The 17,861-nt window shown below is 53.5% G+C and overlaps 1 protein-coding gene across 1 annotated transcript in view; it reads right to left on the reverse strand.

Moving 5' to 3' along the window:
• The window catches only part of LOC140411508 (dynein axonemal heavy chain 8-like), a 2,059,122-nt gene that overhangs the window by 669,588 nt on the left and 1,371,673 nt on the right, over positions 1-17,861 (reverse strand). Inside the window, exon 49 of the mRNA XM_072500594.1 lies at positions 10,099-10,345. Within this exon, the coding sequence (XP_072356695.1) occupies positions 10,099-10,345 (247 nt within the window). The remainder of the gene's footprint in view (positions 1-10,098; positions 10,346-17,861) is intronic.

A 17,861-nucleotide genomic window follows, 5' to 3' on the forward strand; every position in this document is an offset into this window, starting at 1 on the left:
ATCAAATTATGAAGGGAACAGATAGGATAGAAACAGGGAATTATTTCTACTGGCGGGTGAAACTAGAACTGGGGGCCATAGCCTCAAAATAAGGATGAGCAGATTTAGGACTGAATTGAGGAGGAACTTCTTCACCCAAGGGTAGCAAATCTGTGGGATTCCCTGCCCAGTGAAGCAGTTGAGGCTACCTTGTTTCATGTTTTTAACCGTTCATTCCTCATCCACTTCCTCTCCACTTCCTCATCAGGGGCGACATTCTCCGACCCCCGTGCCAGCTGGTGGGGCAACAAACGCCATTTCCGCCAGCTGGCGGGGCGGAAATTCCTCCGGCGCCGGCCTAGCCCCTCAATGTTGGGGCTCGGCCCCCAAAGATGCGGAGCATTCCGCAACTTTGGGGCGGCGCGATGCCCGTCTGATGGGCGAAATTCTACGACCCCCCGCCGGGTCGGAGAATCGCCGGGGGCTGGCGTGAATCCCGCCCCCGCTGGTTGCCGAAGTCTCCGGCACTGGAGATTCGGCGGGGGCGGGAATCACGCCGCGCCGGTTGGCGGGGCCCCCCGCTCGTTTCTCCGGCCCGGATGGGCCAAAGTCCCACCGATAAATTGCCTGTCCCGCCGGCGTAAATTGAACCACCTACCTTACCGGCGGGACAAGGCGGCGTGGGCGGGCTCCGGGGTCCTGGGGGGGCGCGGGGCGATCTGGCCCCGGAGGGTGCTCCCACGGTGGCCTGGCCCGCGATCGGGGCCCACCGATCCGCGGGCGGGCCTGTGCCGTGGGGGCACTCTTTCCCTTCCCATGGCGGAGGCGGAAGAGACTCCCTCCACTGCGCATGCGTGGGAAACTGTCAGCGGCCGCTGACGCTCCCGCGCATGCGCCGCCCGGAGATGTCATTTCCGCGCCAGCTGGCGGGGCACCAAAGGCCTTGGGTGACATTCTCTGACCCCCCCACCTGGTCGGAGAATCGCCGGGGGCTGGCGTGAATCCCGCCCCCGCCGGTTGCCGAAGTCTCCGGCACCGGAGATTCGGCGGGGGCGAGAATCGCGCCGGTTGGCGGGCCCCCCCGCTCGATTCTCCGGCCCGGATGGGTCGAAGTCCCGCCGATAAATTGCCTGTCCCGTCGGCGTAAATTGAACCACCTACCTTACCGGCGGGACAAGGCGGCGCGGGCGGGATCCGGGGTCCTGGGGGGGGCGCGGGGCGATCTGGCCCCAGGGGGTGCCCCCACAGTGGCCTGGCCCACGACTGGGGCCCACCGATCAGCGGGCGGGCCTGTGCCATGGGGCACTCTTTCCCTTCCGCCTCCGCCACGGTCTCCACCATGGCGGAGGCGGAAGAGACTCCCTCCACTGCGCATGCGTGGGAAACTGTCAGCGGCCGCTGACGCTCCCGTGCATGCTCCGCCCGGAGATGTAATTTCCGCGCCAGCTGGCGGGACACCAAAGGCCGTTTCCGCCAGCTGGTGGGGCGGAAATTACTCCGGCGCCGGCCTAGCCCCTCAATGTTGGGGCTCGGCCCCCAAAGATGCGGAGCATTCCGCACCTTTGGGGCGGCGCGATGCCCGTCTGATGGGCGAAATTCTACGACCCCCCGCCGGGTCGGAGAATCGCCGGGGGCAGGCGTGAATCCCGTCCCTGCCGGTTGCCGAAGTCTCTGATGGGCGCCAGTCGGCGGACATCGCGCCGTTTCGGGAGAATTTCGCCCCAGAACTCCATTCTTAATTTATTAGCACTGTGGAACCCGCTCAACCTCAACTTCTGTGAGAGCTAACTGTGCTAATTTTACCATCTCTGGATCTGCCTCCTGGGCCTCAATTAGTGAATCCCTACTAAACACTCAGAATTACCCTGATTCTCAAGGATAGTGTTGGTTACTCTACCATCCAATGGGGGTGTGAACTTCAATCTCTGCTGATGAACTTCATTTTGCCATTGCCCTGGTCACCACACAGGACGGAAAAATATCTGGAAAATGTTCCTGTAGCTGTTCTGTCTCCCTGGGCGTCATTCTCCGACCCCCCAGAGGTGAATCCCGCCCCCGCCGGTTGCCGAAGTCTCCGAAGGGAGAAAAGTCGGCGGGGCGTTAATGTCGCCGCTGCCGCGGAGAATGTCACGGGTCTGCGCAAGGCAGCCGATTTTCGGCCTGCCGATATTCTCCCTTCCGGATGGGCCGAAGTCCCGTCGGCGTGATGACCGTTCACGTCGACGTGAATCAAACCTCCTTTTCATCGGCGTGACCCGGTGCTCCAGGCTCACGCCGACCAGCGTGGAGGTGAGTGACGGCCTGGGGGGTTGGCTCTGGGCAGGCAATGGCATGGCCGCAGTCTGAATGCGTGAGGAAAGGTGTGTCTCGGGTTGTGCATGTGTGTATGCGGCAGGGGCGGGGGGGGGGCTGGTTAGAGTAGGCTGGGCTCCGGGGAGTGCCGGGAGAGGGTCGGTGCCACGGTGGAGGTTGGGGGAGGGTCCGTGCTGGGGTGGAGGTTGGGGGGGTCCGTGCCGTGCCGGGGTGGAGGTTGGGGGTTGGGGGGGGTCCATGCTGGGGTGGAGGTTGGGAGGGGGATCCGTGCTGGGGTGGAGGTTGGGGGGGGGTCCGTGCCGTGCCGGGGTGGAGGTTGGGGGGGTCCGTGCCGGGGTGGAGGTTGGGGGGGGATCCGTGCCGTGCCGGGGTGGAGGTTGGGGGGGGTCCGTGCCGTGCCGGGTGAGGTTGGGGGTTGGGGGGGTCCGTGCTGGGGTGGAGGTTTGGGGGGTGTCCGTGCCGTGCCGGGGTGGAGGTTGGGGGTTGGGGGGGGGGGTCCGTGCTAGGGTGGAGGTTGGGGGGCGCCTGTGCCGTGCCGGGGTGGAGGTTGGGGGTTGGGGGGCTCCGTGCTGGGGTGGAGGTTGGGGGGGGTCCGTGCCATGCCGGGGTGGAGGTTGGGGGGGGGTCCGTGCTGGGGTGGAGGTTGGGGGCTGTCCGTGCCGTGCCGGGGTGGAGGTTGTGGGTTGGGGGGGGGGTCCATGCTGGGGTGGAGGTTGGGGGGGGGGGGCCGTGCCGTGCCAGGGTGGAGGTTAGGGGTTGGCGGGGGTTCGTGCTGGGGTGGAGGTTGGGGGGGTCCGTGCTGGGGTGGAGGTTGGGGGGGGGGTCCGTGCCGTGCCGGGGTGGAGGTTAGGGGTTGGGGGTGGTTCGTGCTGGGGTGGAGGTTGGGGGGGTCCGTGCTGGGGTGGAGGTTGGGGGGGGGGTCGGTGCTGGGGTGGAGGTTGGGGGGGGGGTCCGTGCCGTGCCGGGGTGGAGGTTGGGGGGGGTCCGTGCTGGGGTGGAGGTTGGGGGGGGTCCGTGCCGTGCCGGGGTGGAGGTTGGGGGTTGGGGGGGGGGTCGGTGCTGGGGTGGAGGTTGGGGGGGGTCCGTGCCGTGCCGGGGTGGAGGTTGGGAGGGGGGTCGGTGCTGGGGTGGAGGTTTGGGGGGGGGTCCGTGCCGTGCCGGGGTGGAGGTTGGGAGGGGGGTCGGTGCTGGGGTGGAGGTTGGGGGGGGGTCCGTGCCGTGCCGGGGTGGAGGTTGGGGGGGGTCCGTGCTGGGGTGGAGGTTGGGGGGGGTCCGTGCCGTGCCGGGGTGGAGGTTGGGGGTTGGGGGGGGGGTCGGTGCTGGGGTGGAGGTTGGGGGGGGTCCGTGCCCTGCCGGGGTGGAGGTTGGGGGTTGGGGGGGCCCGTGCTGGGGTGGAGGTTTGGGGGGGTCCGTGCCGTGCCGGGGTTGAGGTTGGGGGTTGGGGGTGTCCGTGCTGGGGTGGAGGTTGGGGGGGGGGTCCGTGCCGTGCCGGGGTGGAGGTTGTGGGTTGGGGGGTCCGTGCTGGGGTGGAGGTTGGGGGGGGTCCGTGCCGTGCCGGGGTGGAGGTTGGGGGTTGGGGGGGGTCCGTGCTGGGATGGAGGTTGGGGGGGGGTCCGTGCTGGGGTGGAGGTTTGGGGGGGTCCGTGCCGTGCCGGGGTGGAGGTTGGGGGTTGGGGCGGGGTCCGTGCTGGGATGGAGGTTGGGGGGGGTCCGTGCCGTGTAGGGGTGGAGGTTGGGGGTTGGGGGGGGTCCGTGCTGGGGTGGAGGTTGGGGGGGGGGTCCGTGCTGGGGTGGAGGTTGGGGGGGGGGGTCCGTGCCGTGCCGGGGTGGAGGTTGGGTCCGTGCCGTGCCGGGGTAGAGGTTGAGGGGGGGGTCCGTGCCGTGCCGGGGTAGAGGTTGGGGGGGGGGGGTCCGTGCCGGGGTGGAGGTTGGGGGTTGGGGGGGGTCCGTGCAGGGGTGGAGGTGGGGGGGGGTCCGTGCTGGGGTGGAGGTTGGGGGGGTCCGTGCCGTGCCGGGGTGGAGGTTGGGGGTTGGGGGGGGGGTCCGTGCTGGGGTGCAGGTTGGGGGGGCTCCGTGCTGGGGTGGAGGTTGGGGGGGGGTCCGTGCCGTGCCGGGGTGGAGGTTGGGGGGGGTCCGTGCCGTGCCGGGGTGGAGGTTGGGGGGGGGGGGTCCGTGCCGAGGAGGGGGATGGGAGGGCAAGTGAATTGGTCCACCTGGCCAGGTGCCAACCTCCAACAGTTGGACCCATGCGGTCCATGCCACCTGGCTGGGGGGAGGAGGGGATATGGGCAATGATGACATGTCGTCGTTCCCCTCCCGCCCACCAGGCCGTCATGTTTTCAGATCATCCAGCGATGTTGGCCGCCGTGGTGGCAGCCGCTCATGTCTATGTTGCCCTGGATGAGGAGGAGGAGGAGGAGGAGGAGCGTGCCAGAGAGGCGGCGCAGGCTGCCGCAGAGGGGCAGGCGGCAGCCGCCCAGGCTGGAGGGACACCTGACCAACAGGACGAGGACGGGGAGGAGGACGTCGCGGCCCCACGGCAACGGAGGCACCCGAGGGCGCCCCGTGTGTACCGGCCCCGGCTGTCATACCAGGACCTCACGGACCGGGAATGCAGGAGGAGACTCCGGATGAGCCAGGAAACCGTGGCACACATCTGCCACCTGCTGGCACACCTGTCACCGCGTGGCACTGGCGGGGGACACCCTCTCCCCGTGTCCGTCAAGGTTACGGTGGCCCTGAACTTTTATGCAACGGGGTCATTCCAGGCACCGAGTGGGGACCTGTCCGGCATATCGCAGACATCGGTGCACCGGTGCATCCGGGCAGTGACAGATGCCCTATATGCCATGGCGCACCGCTACATCCGCTTCCCCGTGGACCGGGCCAGCCAAGGTGCCCGGGCCGTGGGCTTCTCTGCCGTGGCCGGGTTCCCCATGGTCCAGGGCGTGATCGATGGGATGCACGTCGCCGTGCGGCCACCTGCAGATAACAGGGCCGTGTTCACTAATAGGAAGGGGACATATTCGATGAACGTACAGGTGGTCTGCGACCACCGCATGATGATCCTGCACGTCTGCGCCCGTCACCCAGGCAGTGTACACGACTCATTCGTGTTGTCGCGGTCATCCATCCCCGGCATGTACGAGGGACGCCATCCCCGGCTGAGGGGCTGGTTGCTGGGCAACAGGGGCTACCCATTGCGATCGTGGCTGATGACGCCTATACGGAGGCCACGCAATGAGGCGGAGAACCGCTACAATGATGCCCATGTAGCGACAAGGGGAGTGATCGAGAGGTGCTTTGGCGTGCTGAAGATGCGTTTTAGGTGCCTGGACCTCTCTGGGGGCGCCCTCCAGTATCGGTCAGATAGGGTCGGCCGCATCATTGTGGTGTGCTGCATCCTGCACAACATAGCCCAGCAGAGGGGCGATGTGCCGCAGGCAGAGGAGGGCGGAGTGGAGGAGCAGCAGGAAGAGGCCCAGTCCGCCCCAGATGAGGGGGATGGGGGCAATGGTCAGGGCAGACGGGGTAGACACAGGCGGGTGGCTGTCCACCGTTACCGGCTGGCCCAGCGGGCACGGGACAGACTGATAGACGCCTCCTTCACTGACTAGATGGGCGTGGGAATCGGGTAGTATGGCCACAGACCGCACACCATGGCAACAGCCGACCACCCACACCCCCCACCCATCCACCCACCCAGCACCCTCACCCCCCTCCAAGGAAGTGGAATCTCTTGTTAAGAGGAAGAAGGAGGCCTATGTGAAGATGAGGTGTGAAGTTTCGGTTGGGGCGATGGATAGTTACAAGGTAGCGAGGAAGGATCTAAAGAGAGAGCTAAGACGAGCAAGGAGGGGACATGAGAAGTATTTGGCAGGAAGGATCAAGGAAAACCCAAAAGCTTTCTATTAGGTATGTCAGGAATAAGCGAATGACTAGGGAAAGAGTAGGACCAGTCAAGGACAGGGATGGGAAATTGTGTGTGGAGTCTGAAGAGATAGGCGAGATACTAAATGAATATTTTTCGTCAGTATCCACTCAGGAAAAAGATAATGTTGTGGAGGAGAATGCTGAGCCCCAGGCTAATAGAATAGATGGCATTGAGGTACGTAGGGAAGAGGTGTTGGCAATTCTGGACAGGCTGAAAATAGATAAGTCCCCGGGACCTGATGGGATTTATCCTAGGATTCTCTGGGAGGCCAGGGAAGAGATTGCTGGACCTTTGGCTTTGATTTTTATGTCATCATTGGCTACAGGAATAGTGCCAGAGGACTGGAGGACAGCAAATGTGGTCCCTTTGTTCAAAAAGGGGAGCAGAGACAACCCCGGCAACTATAGACCGGTGAGCCTCACGTCTGTTGTGGGTAAAGTCTTGGAGGGGATTATAAGAGACAAGATTTATAATCCACTAGATAGGAATAATATGATCAGGGATAGTCAGCATGGCTTTGTGAAGGGTAGGTCATGCCTCACAAACCTTATTGAGTTCTTTGAGAAGGTGACTGAACAGGTAGATGAGGGTAGAGCAGTTGATGTGGTGTATATGGATTTCAGCAAAGCGTTTGTTAAGGTTCCCCACGGTAGGCTATTGCAGAAAATACGGAGGCTGGGGATTGAGGGTGATTTAGAGATGTGGATCAGAAATTGGCTAGCTGAAAGAAGACAGAGGGTGGTGGTTGATGGGAAATGTTCAGAATGGAGTACAGTCACAAGTGGAGTACCACAAGGATCTGTTCTGGGGCCGTTGCTGTTTGTCATTTTTATCAATGACCTAGAGGAAGGCGCAGAAGGGTGGGTGAGTAAATTTGCAGACGATACTAAAGTCGGTGGTGTTGTCGATAGTGTGGAAGGATGTAGCAGGTTACAGAGGGATATAGATAAGCTGCAGAGCTGGGCTGAGAGGTGGCAAATGGAGTTTAATGTAGAGAAGTGTGAGGTGATTCACTTTGGAAGGAATAACAGGAATGCGGAATATTTGGCTAATGGTAAAGTTCTTGAAAGTGTCGATGAGCAGAGGGATCTAGGTGTCCATGTACATAGATCCCTGAAAGTTGCCACCCAGGTTGATAGGGTTGTGAAGAAGGCCTATGGAGTGTTGGCCTTTATTGGTAGAGGGATTGAGTTCCGGAGTCGGGAGGTCATGTTGCAGCTGTACAGAACTCTGGTACGGCCGCATTTGGAGTATTGCGTACAGTTCTGGTCACCGCATTATAGGAAGGACGTGGAGGCTTTGGAGCGGGTGCAGAGGAGATTTACCAGGATGTTGCCTGGTATGGAGGGAAAATCTTATGAGGAAAGGCTGATGGACTTGAGGTTGTTTTCGTTGGAGAGAAGAAGGTTAAGAGGAGACTTAATAGAGGCATACAAAATGATCAGGGGGTTGGATAGGGTGGACAGTGAGAGCCTTCTCCCGCGGATGGATATGGCTGGCACGAGGGGACATATCTTTAAACTGAGGGGTAATAGATATAGGACAGAGGTCAGAGGTAGGTTCTTTACGCAAAGAGTAGTGAGGCCGTGGAATGCCCTACCTGCTACAGTAGTGAACTCGCCAACATTGAGGGCATTTAAAAGTTTATTGGATAAACATATGGATGATAATGGCATAGTGTAGGTTAGATGGCTTTTGTTTCGGTGCAACATCGTGGGCCGAAGGGCCTGTACTGCACTGTATTGTTCTATGTTCTATGTTCTATTCATGTATTTGTCAAGATGCCCCTTAAATGTCACTACCGTCCCTGCTTCCACCACCTCCTCCGGTAGCGAGTTCCAGGCACCAACTACACTCTGTGTAAAAAACTTGCCTCGTACATCTACTCTAAACCTTGCCCCTTGCGCCTTAAACCTATGCCCCCTAGGAATTGACCCCTCTACCCTGGGAAAAAGCCTCTGACTATCCACTCTGTCTCTGCCCCTCATAATTTTGTCGACCTCTATCAGGTCGCCCCTCAATCTCTGTTGTTCCAGTGAGAACAAACCGAGTTTATTCAACCTCTCCTCATAGCTAATGCCCTCCATACCAGGCAACATTCTGGTAAATCTTTTCTGCACCCTCTCTGAAGCCTCCACATCCTTCTGGTAGTGTAGCCACCAGAATTAAACACTATACTCCAAGTGTGGCCTAACTAAGGTTCTATACAGCTGCAACATGTCTGCCAATTTTTGTACTCAATGCCCCGGCCAATGAAGGCAAGCATGCCGTATGCCTTCCTGACTACCTTCTCCACCTGTGAAGGATATTCTGTTTCCAGTAGTTGGTCTGTCAGTGACTAGCGGGTCACAATTTCAAGATGGTCAGCAAAAGAGCTCGGAGTGAGGTGAGGAGAAACTTCTTTACTCAGTGTTGTTGGGGTTTGGAATGTGCTGCCTGGGAGAGTGGTGGAATGGATTTCACAAGAGGTTTCAAAAGAGAGCTGGGTACATATTTGAAAGTGATTAATTTAGAGGGCCAAGGAGATGGGGCTAGGGAATGGGACTAGTTAGGTTGCTCTTTTGGGAGCCAATGCAGGCACGATGGGCCGAATGGCCTCCTTCTGTGCTGTAAATAACAAATAATCAGTAAACATCCCCACTTCTGATGTTATGATGGGAGGAAGGTCGTTGGTGAAGCAGCTGAAGCTCTTTGGGGCGAGGACCCTGAGGTTTTCCTCCCTTGATTCCCATTGACACCAATTTTGCTCGGGCTCCTTGATGCCAAACTTGCTGATCAAGTGGCCAGTTGGATTTGTCCTGTCTTTTGTGTACAGGACATACCCAGGCAACTTTCCACATTGCCGGGTATATGCCAGTGTTATAGCCTTTAGAGAGAAGAAGGTTAAGAGGTGACTTAATTGAGGCATACAAGATGATCAGACGATTGGATTGGGTGGACAGTGAGAGCCTTTTTTCTCGGATGGTGATGTCTAACACGAGGGGACATAGCTTTAAAATGAGGGGAGATAGATATGAGACAGACGTCAGAGGTAGGTTCTTTACTCAGAGAGTAGTAAGGGTGTGGAATGCCCTGCCTGCAACAGTAGTGGACTCGCCAACACTAAGGGCATTCAAATGGTCATTGGATAGACATAAGGGATGATAAGGGAATAATGTAGATGGGCTTTCGAGTGGTTTCACAGGTCGGCGCAACATTGAGGGCCGAAGGGCCTGTACTGCGCTGTAATATTCTATGTTCTATCTTTGCAGTATCCAGTGCCTTCAGCCTTGATATCACCAGTGAATCGAATTGGCTGAAGACTGACATATGTGATACTGGGGAACTCCGGAGCCGGCCAAGATGGATCATCCATGTGGCCCTTCTAGCTGAAGATTGCTGCCAAAGGTTTTGGCCTTATCTTTTGCACACATGCACTGGGTTCCTCTATCTTTGAGGATGGCAATGTGACTTTGAATGAACAGAAATAGATTTTTTTAAGTACACTGGTCTAGCAGGAAACTGTGGAACCCCTTGGAAAATAACATGAATGGTTTGCTCATAATGGCATGGCCACTCATTTTACAGAGGAATATTGTTCATTTTGAAGAACCTAATGATATTCTGTGTATTTTTGTGACAACTAAACCTCGGCTGTATGATTTATCACTCTGTTATAATGTGTAATGGAAATTTGCAAAAATGCTGTAAAATGATCAACACTCCGAAACTGTAGAGTAAATTGTCACGCTCAGTGCCTGGGAAGCAATCTGGCCGAGTGAATTGCTTGTACATTCCGCAACTACCCTATTTTCATCCATTTTAAACTTATCTATTTTACTGATTTCACAAAAATGCAGATTTATCTCGTTGCTTTTCAAAATTCTGGTTACCTTTTTTTGACTTGATAGATTTCCTCCAAAGTGTTGAGAAGATCCCATCAGTCCAGTCATTAGTTGCAGGATCCAGTCGGCCAAACATTTGTGGAGCAGTAATAGCCTTCGGATTCATCCGCATCTCCCGATGAGGGGCTCCACATTCAGTCAGTGATTGCATCAGGGTACGAATGACACAAGTCTTTCCAGAGCCACTAGGACCCAATGTCATCAATCCATGACGAACTCTGGCTGTTTCATACAGCTGAAAATAGGTCGAATAGAACAGGATTGTAAAACTGCACAGTGGAAAGGCTGAGGAAATGGGCTCATCCTCCTCATATGAGGAGGTGATCTTAAACAGATGTAAATGACACAATCATAAAATCAAAGAATCAAAGCACATTGCAGCATACATAAGGCCATTTGGCCCATCATATGTGTGCTGGTCACTCCCTAGACGTCTCTGCTGTAGTCATGCACCTTTTTCCCTTTCAGGTAATAATCCAGTTCCTTGTCTCCATCACACGCGTCCAGGCATTGAATTTGAGCCAAACATTAATTGGTACGTGAAAATGTTGGCATTGCTTCTTGTTACCCATTACCTTAAATCTTTGCTTTCTTGTTTTCAGCTTACAACACTTAAAGTGCAGGTCCAGGTACTTTTTAAAAGCGTTTTGGGTCTCTGCCTCCACCACCAACTCAGACAGTGAATTCCAGACACCCACTATCCTCTGTGTAAAAAGGGTTTCCCTCATGTCACCTCTACACCTTCTCCCACTTAGCTTGAATCTAGGAGCCCTGGTTTTTGAACTCTCTGCCAAGGGAAACAGGTTCCTCTTGTCTATTCTATCTCTACCCCTCACTATTTTGTATCCCTCAATTACCCCCACAGGCTTTTGGGGATCTATTCTGCATTCTCTCTCATGTCTGCACATCTATACTAAAGTTAGGTGCCCAGAACTAGGCATATTACTCCAGTTGAAATCAAACCAGTGTTAGAGGTTTAAGACAAGCTATTTGCTTTTATACTCTTTCTACCTATTAATAAGCCTAGTTTGCTGTTTGTTTTATTAAAACATGGGATGTGGGCATTGTTGGCTGGGGCAGCATTTATCGCCCATCCCTAAATGCCCTTGAATGATGTGGCTTGCTAGGTCGTTTCAGAGGGAGTTAAGAGTCAACCATGTTGTGAATCTGGAGTCACATGTAGGTCAGACCAGGTAAGAGTGGCAAGTTCCTTTCCTAATAGATATTTGTGAACCAGATAGATTTTTACAACACCTGACGATGGTCTTATGGTGATCATTAGATTTTTTATTCCAGATATTCCAGACTATATTAGTCGATTTCGGCGGGAGAACAGCTGGTGAGTCAGTTTCAGCGGGAGCAGTGCGGAAGTGGCTGCTGGGAGGTAAGTCTGTCCTTTAAAAGCACTTGTCTTTGCAGGGGCAGGCCAGTCGATTTCGGCGTGAGAACAGCTGGTGAGTCAGTTTCAGCGGGAGCAGTGCGGAAGTGGCTGCTGGGAGGAAAGTCTGTCCTTTAAAAGCACTTGTCTTTGCAGGGGCAGGCCAGTCGATTTCAGCGTGAGAACAGCTGGTGAGTCAGTTTCAGCGGGAGCAGTGCGGAAGTGGCTTCTGGGAGGTAAGTCTGTCCTTTAAAAGCACTTGTCTTTGCAGGGGCAGGCCAGTCGATTTCGGCGGGAGTGGAGCTGGCTGGTTAGTCAATTTCAGCAGGAGCTGTTTTAGGCGGGAACAGGAAGTCGACCCGCGGACGTCTGGGAAGATCCTCACCAATAAATTCTGGTGGAGAGGAAACCCGAGACACTACACGTGTAGTGTCTCCCACCCGCCCTCCTCCTCTAACCTAATAATAAAACCCATTGGTCTGAGGTAAGTACCATATTTTATTATATTATTATTATTTTTTATAAAAAATTTAATTTAGTTGTTAGCCAGATCTTGGTAGAAAGTTAGAGGAATGGCAGGGAAGGGAGTGCAATGTTCCTCCTGCAGGATGTTTGAGGTGAGGGATGCAGTTAGTGTCCCTGCTGATTTTACCTGCAGGAAGTGCTGCCATCTCCAGCTCCTCCAAGACCGAGTTAGGGAACTGGAGCTGGAGTTGGAAGAACTTCGGATCATTCGGGAGGCAGAAGGGGTCATAGATAGCAGCTTCAGGGAATTAGTTACACCAAAGATTGGAGATAGGTGGGTAACTGTAAGAGAGGCTGGGAAAAAGCAGTCAGTGCAGGGATCCCCTGCGGTCGTTCCCCTGAGAAACAAGTATACCGCTTTGGATACTTGTGGGGGGGACGACTTACCAGGGGTAAGCCATGGGGTACGGGCCTCTGGCACGGAGTCTGTCCCTGTTGCTCAGAAGGGAAGGGGGGAGAGGAGCAGAGCATTAGTAATTGGGGACTCTATAGTCAGGGGCACAGATAGGAGATTTTGTGGGAGCGTGAGAGACTCACGTTTGGTATGTTGCCTCCCAGGTGCAAGGGTACGTGATGTCTCGGATCGTGTTTTCCGGGTCCTTAAGGGGGAGGGGGAGCAGCCCCAAGTCGTGGTCCACATTGGCACTAACGACATAGGTAGGAAAGGGGACAAGGATGTCAGGCAGGCTTTCAGGGAGCTAGGATGGAAGCTCAGAACTAGAACAAACAAGAGTTGTTATCTCTGGGTTGTTGCCCGTGCCACGTGATAGTGAGATGACGAATAGGGAGAGAGAGCATTTAAACACGTGGCTACAGGGATGGTGCAGGCGGGAGGGATTCAGATTTCTGGATAACTGGGGCTCTTTCTGGGGAAGGTGGGACCTCTACAGACAGGATGGTCTACATCTGAACCTGAGGGGCACAAATATCCTGGGGGGGAGATTTGTTAGTGCTCTTTGGGGGGGTTTAAACTAATGCAGCAGGGGCATGGGAACCTGGATTGTAGTTTTAGGGTAAGGGAGAATGAGAGTAGAGAGGTCAGGAGCACAGATTTGACGTCGCAGGAGGGGGCCAGTGTTCAGGTAGGTGGTTTGAAGTGTGTCTACTTCAATGCCAGGAGTATACGAAACAAGGTAGGGGAACTGGCAGCGTGGGTTGGTACCTGGGACTTCGATGTTGTGGCCATTTCGGAGACATGGATAGAGCAGGGACAGGAATGGATGTTGCCGGTTCCGGGGTTTAGGTGTTTTAGTAAGCTCAGAGAAGGAGGCAAAAGAGGGGGAGGTGTGGCGCTGCTAGTCAAGAGCAGTATTACGGTGGCGGAGAGGATGCTAGATAGGGACTCTTCTTCCGAGGTAGTATGGGCTGAAGTTAGAAACAGGAAAGGAGAGGTCACCCTGTTGGGAGTTTTTTATAGGCCTCCAAATAGTTCTAGGGATGTAGAGGAAAGGATGGCGAAGATGATTCGGGATAAGAGCGAAAGTAACAGGGTAGTTATTATGGGAGACTTTAACTTTCCAAATATTGACTGGAAAAGATATAGTTCGAGTACAATAGATGGGTCGTTTTTTGTACAGTGTGTGCAGGAGGGTTTCCTGAAACAATATGTTGACAGGCCAACAAGAGGCGAGGCCACGTTGGATTTGGTTTTGGGTAATGAACCAGGCCAGGTGTTGGATTTGGAGGTAGGAGAGCACTTTGGGGACAGTGACCACAATTCGGTGACGTTTACGTTAATGATGGGAAGGGATAAGTATACACCGCAGGGCAAGAGTTATAGCTGGAGGAAGGGCAATTATGATGCCATTAGACGTGACTTGGGGGGATAAGGTGGAGAAGTAGGCTGCAAGTGTTGGGCACACTGGATAAGTGGGGCTTGTTCAAGGATCAGCTACTGCGTGTTTTTGATAAGTATGTACCGGTCAGGCAGGGAGGAAGGCGTCGAGCGGGGGAACCGTGGTTTACCAAGGAAGTGGAATCTCTTGTTAAGAGGAAGAAGGAGGCCTATGTGAAGATGAGGTGTGAAGTTTCAGATGGGGCGATGGATAGTTACAAGGTAGCGAGGAAGGATCTAAAGAGAGAGCTAAGACGAGCAAGGAGGGGACATGAGAAGTATTTGGCAGGAAGGATCAAGGAAAACCCAAAATCTTTCTATAGGTATGTCAGGAATAAGCGAATGACTAGGGAAAGAGTAGGACCAGTCAAGGACAGGGATGGGAAATTGTGTGTGGAGTCTGAAGAGATAGGCGAGATACTAAATGAATATTTTTCGTCAGTATTCACTCAGGAAAAAGATAATGTTGTGGAGGAGAATGCTGAGCCCCAGGCTAATAGAATAGATGGCATTGAGGTACGTAGGGAAGAGGTGTTGGCAATTCTGGACAGGCTGAAAATAGATAAGTCCCCGGGACCTCATGGGATTTATCCTAGGATTCTCTGGGAGGCCAGGGAAGAGATTGCTGGACCTTTGGCTTTGATTTTTATGTCATCATTGGCTACAGGAATAGTGCCAGAGGACTGGAGGACAGCAAATGTGGTCCCCTTGTTCAAAAAGGGGAACAGAGACAACCCCGGCAACTATAGACCGGTGAGCCTCACGTCTGTAGTGGGTAAGGTCTTGGAGGGGATTATAAGAGACAAGATTTATAATCATCTAGATAGGAATAATATGATCAGGGATAGTCAGCATGGCTTTGTGAAGGGTAGGTCATGCCTCACAAACCTTATTGAGTTCTTTGAGAAGGTGACTGAACAGGTAGATGAGGGTAGAGCAGTTGATGTGGTGTATATGGATTTCAGCAAAGCGTTTGATAAGGTTCCCCACGGTAGGCTATTGCAGAAAATACGGAGGCTGGGGATTGAGGGTGATTTAGAGATGTGGATCAGAAATTGGCTAGCTGAAAGAAGACAGAGGGTGGTGGTTGATGGGAAATGTTCAGAATGGAGTACAGTCATAAGTGGAGTACCACAACGATCTGTTCTGGGGCCGTTGCTGTTTGTCATTTTTATCAATGACCTAGAGGAAGGCGCAGAAGGGTGGGTGAGTAAATTTGCAGACGATACTAAAGTCAGTGGTGTTGTCGATAGTGTGGAAGGATGTAGCAGGTTACAGAGGGATATAGATAAGCTGCAGAGCTGAGCTGAGAGGTGGCAAATGGAGTTTAATGTAGAGAAGTGTGAGGTGATTCACTTTGGAAGGAATAACAGGAATGCGGAATATTTGGCTAATGGTAAAGTTCTTGAAAGTGTGGATGAGCAGAGGGATCTAGGTGTCCATGTACATAGATCCCTGAAAGTTGCCACCCAGGTTGGTAGGGTTGTGAAGAAGGCCTATGGAGTGTTGTCCTTTATTGGTAGAGGGATTGAGTTCCGGAGTCGGGAGGTCATGTTGCAGCTGTACAGAACTCTGGTACGGCCGCATTTGGCGTATTGCGTACAGTTCTGGTCACCGCAATATAGGAAGGACGTGGAGGCTTTGGAGCGGGTGCAGAGGAGATTTACCAGGATGTTGCCTGGTATGGAGGGAAAATCTTATGAGGAAAGGCTGATGGACTTGAGGTTGTTTTCGTTGGAGAGAAGAAGGTTAAGAGGAGACTTAATAGAGGCATACAAAATGATCAGGGGGTTGGATAGGGTGGACAGTGAGAGCCTTCTCCCGCGGATGGAAATGGCTGGCACGAGGGGACATAACTTTAAACTGAGGGGTAATAGATATAGGACAGAGGTCAGAGGTAGGTTCTTTACGCAAAGAGTAGTGAGGCCGTGGAATGCCCTACCTGCTACAGTAGTGAACTCGCCAACATTGAGGGCATTTAAAGGTTTATTGGATAAACATATGGATGATAATGGCATAGTGTAGGTTAGATGGCTTTTGTTTTGGTGCAACATCGTGGGCCGAAGGGCCTGTACTGCGCTGTATTGTTCTATGTTCTATTTTCTATGTTCTATATTTATTATATTCAAATTCCATCACCTGCCGTGGTGGGATTCGGAACCTTTACCTGCGTCGCTGGATTACTCGTCCAGTGGCAATACCATTACGCCAAACCGTACTCTCAACCCGCCCTGGACATGTACACTACATTTCTCTGCTTTTGTACTCCATTTAGATTTGTACCCGTTGAGAGGAATATTCCAGTTTTAACACAGAGTGTCACAGTGGACGGGAAAAGTGGTGTTGAAGCCATTGCACTCAGCTTATGCTGCCATTTCGGAAGCAACATTGAAGAAAAAGCAAGGGTCCCACAATGTCACGTTGGTCTCCTATTGAGCCCACCCCACCAACAACTTTGTTTTTTTCAAGATTTGGGCTCCATTTTTAAAGACTGTTTAAAATAGAACACTGCACCCTTGCATCCCCTCCAATGCAACATCCTCCCCCAGGCACCACCCCCAACCCTGCCTGGGCACTGCCTGGCATGGCCCTCTCCTCTGAGTGATGCACTCATCTGAGCTTCTCCAGCAGGTTCTGCCCTTCTAAGAAACATTGAAAAGTCATGGTCAGTGTTTCCACAGGTACCATTCTCATTTCCCTCAGTGTCCTTGCATCTCATCCGGGTCCTGGTGCCTTATCAACTCTACAGTGCAAACAGCCTTTTGTCATCTTCAGCAATTTTAAACCCTTGTAGTGTTTGAACAATATCTCCTTTCACCAAGACCTGTGTATCACCTTACTCCTTGGTAAAGACAGGTGCAAATCATTCATTTAATACCTCAGCTATGGCTGCTGCCTAAATCATAAATCTCCATTTTAATCCCTAATCACTTTTATTCCTCCTTTAACTATCCTTTATAATTTCTATGTCCAGGGAAGGTTTTGGGATTCTACCCTCTTTTCATTCTCTTTCTTTTGTTTTACTTGTTTGCCTTTTCACTTCCCTGAATCTTCCATATTCAGTCTGATTGTGTTATCTACCTGTGTTGCTAACTTTTGCTGTGTTTCTTCATTTGGCTCTGTTTAATTACGTTTGCTCAAGAGTCGCCAGGTATCTTTCGACACTGCCACAAGGTTCAGAACCGAATACTGATCAATGACTCGATACACCAGTCAGTAAGTTCAAAAGCAATGCTCGATTATTTACACACAGTCAATCTACTCATGCATAAACTCTACAAACTAAACCTCCACTATTACTAAAGCCAATACTTAGCGTCGGGTGCCCACTCATCATCGGAACAATGGCCGTTGCTCGGTTCTGAGGCTGCTGGGTTGAGCTGTTTACAGGATAGCAACTAGGAGCGTCTATCTCGTAGCGTGCGTTGACTTGGAACTTACTTGGTCTGGTGTAGCTGCTACGCTGGTCTCTGTCTTCGCTGAGAGCCAAAGCCAAAGCCAAAGAAGAAAGATTCTCCCTTGGGGAATACCTTTTATACTAAAAAGGGCTTTGCGCACTTTTGGGCGGGCCTTGAACTTGGCCTCAATTAATTGGGTCTTTCCCAATCATTCGTATCGATCTTCCTCCAATAGAGGGTGTGGTTCTCTGGTTGCTGGGCGTGTCCTAGGTGACCGTTGGTCTGCTTTGTTTTAGTCTCTTCTGGCGCCAGGGTGTCTGCCTTAACATTGTGGATCTAAATGTTTCCCTTTTGTCCCCGGAGATGGCTCATTAGTATGTAGATTGTTTAGCAGATTCTGTCCTGTCTGATATCTTAAGGTTCTAATCAACAGACAGACCTTGCACCTGCTTGTTTCTTATTATTGTCCAATTTTCCCTGCGTTCTTTGCGAGTATCCATTTTGTAATCTGGACGTGGCCATCCCAGATGGCTACACCTGATAGCTCTCCGAAGCACACTTGTTCTTCTTCATCTCCATCTCGATCTTTTTTGTCATCCAAGACACCTGGATTGGT

This window comes from Scyliorhinus torazame, chromosome 4 (genome assembly GCF_047496885.1).
Source record: "Scyliorhinus torazame isolate Kashiwa2021f chromosome 4, sScyTor2.1, whole genome shotgun sequence".
Classification (NCBI taxonomy): Eukaryota; Metazoa; Chordata; class Chondrichthyes; order Carcharhiniformes; family Scyliorhinidae; genus Scyliorhinus; species Scyliorhinus torazame.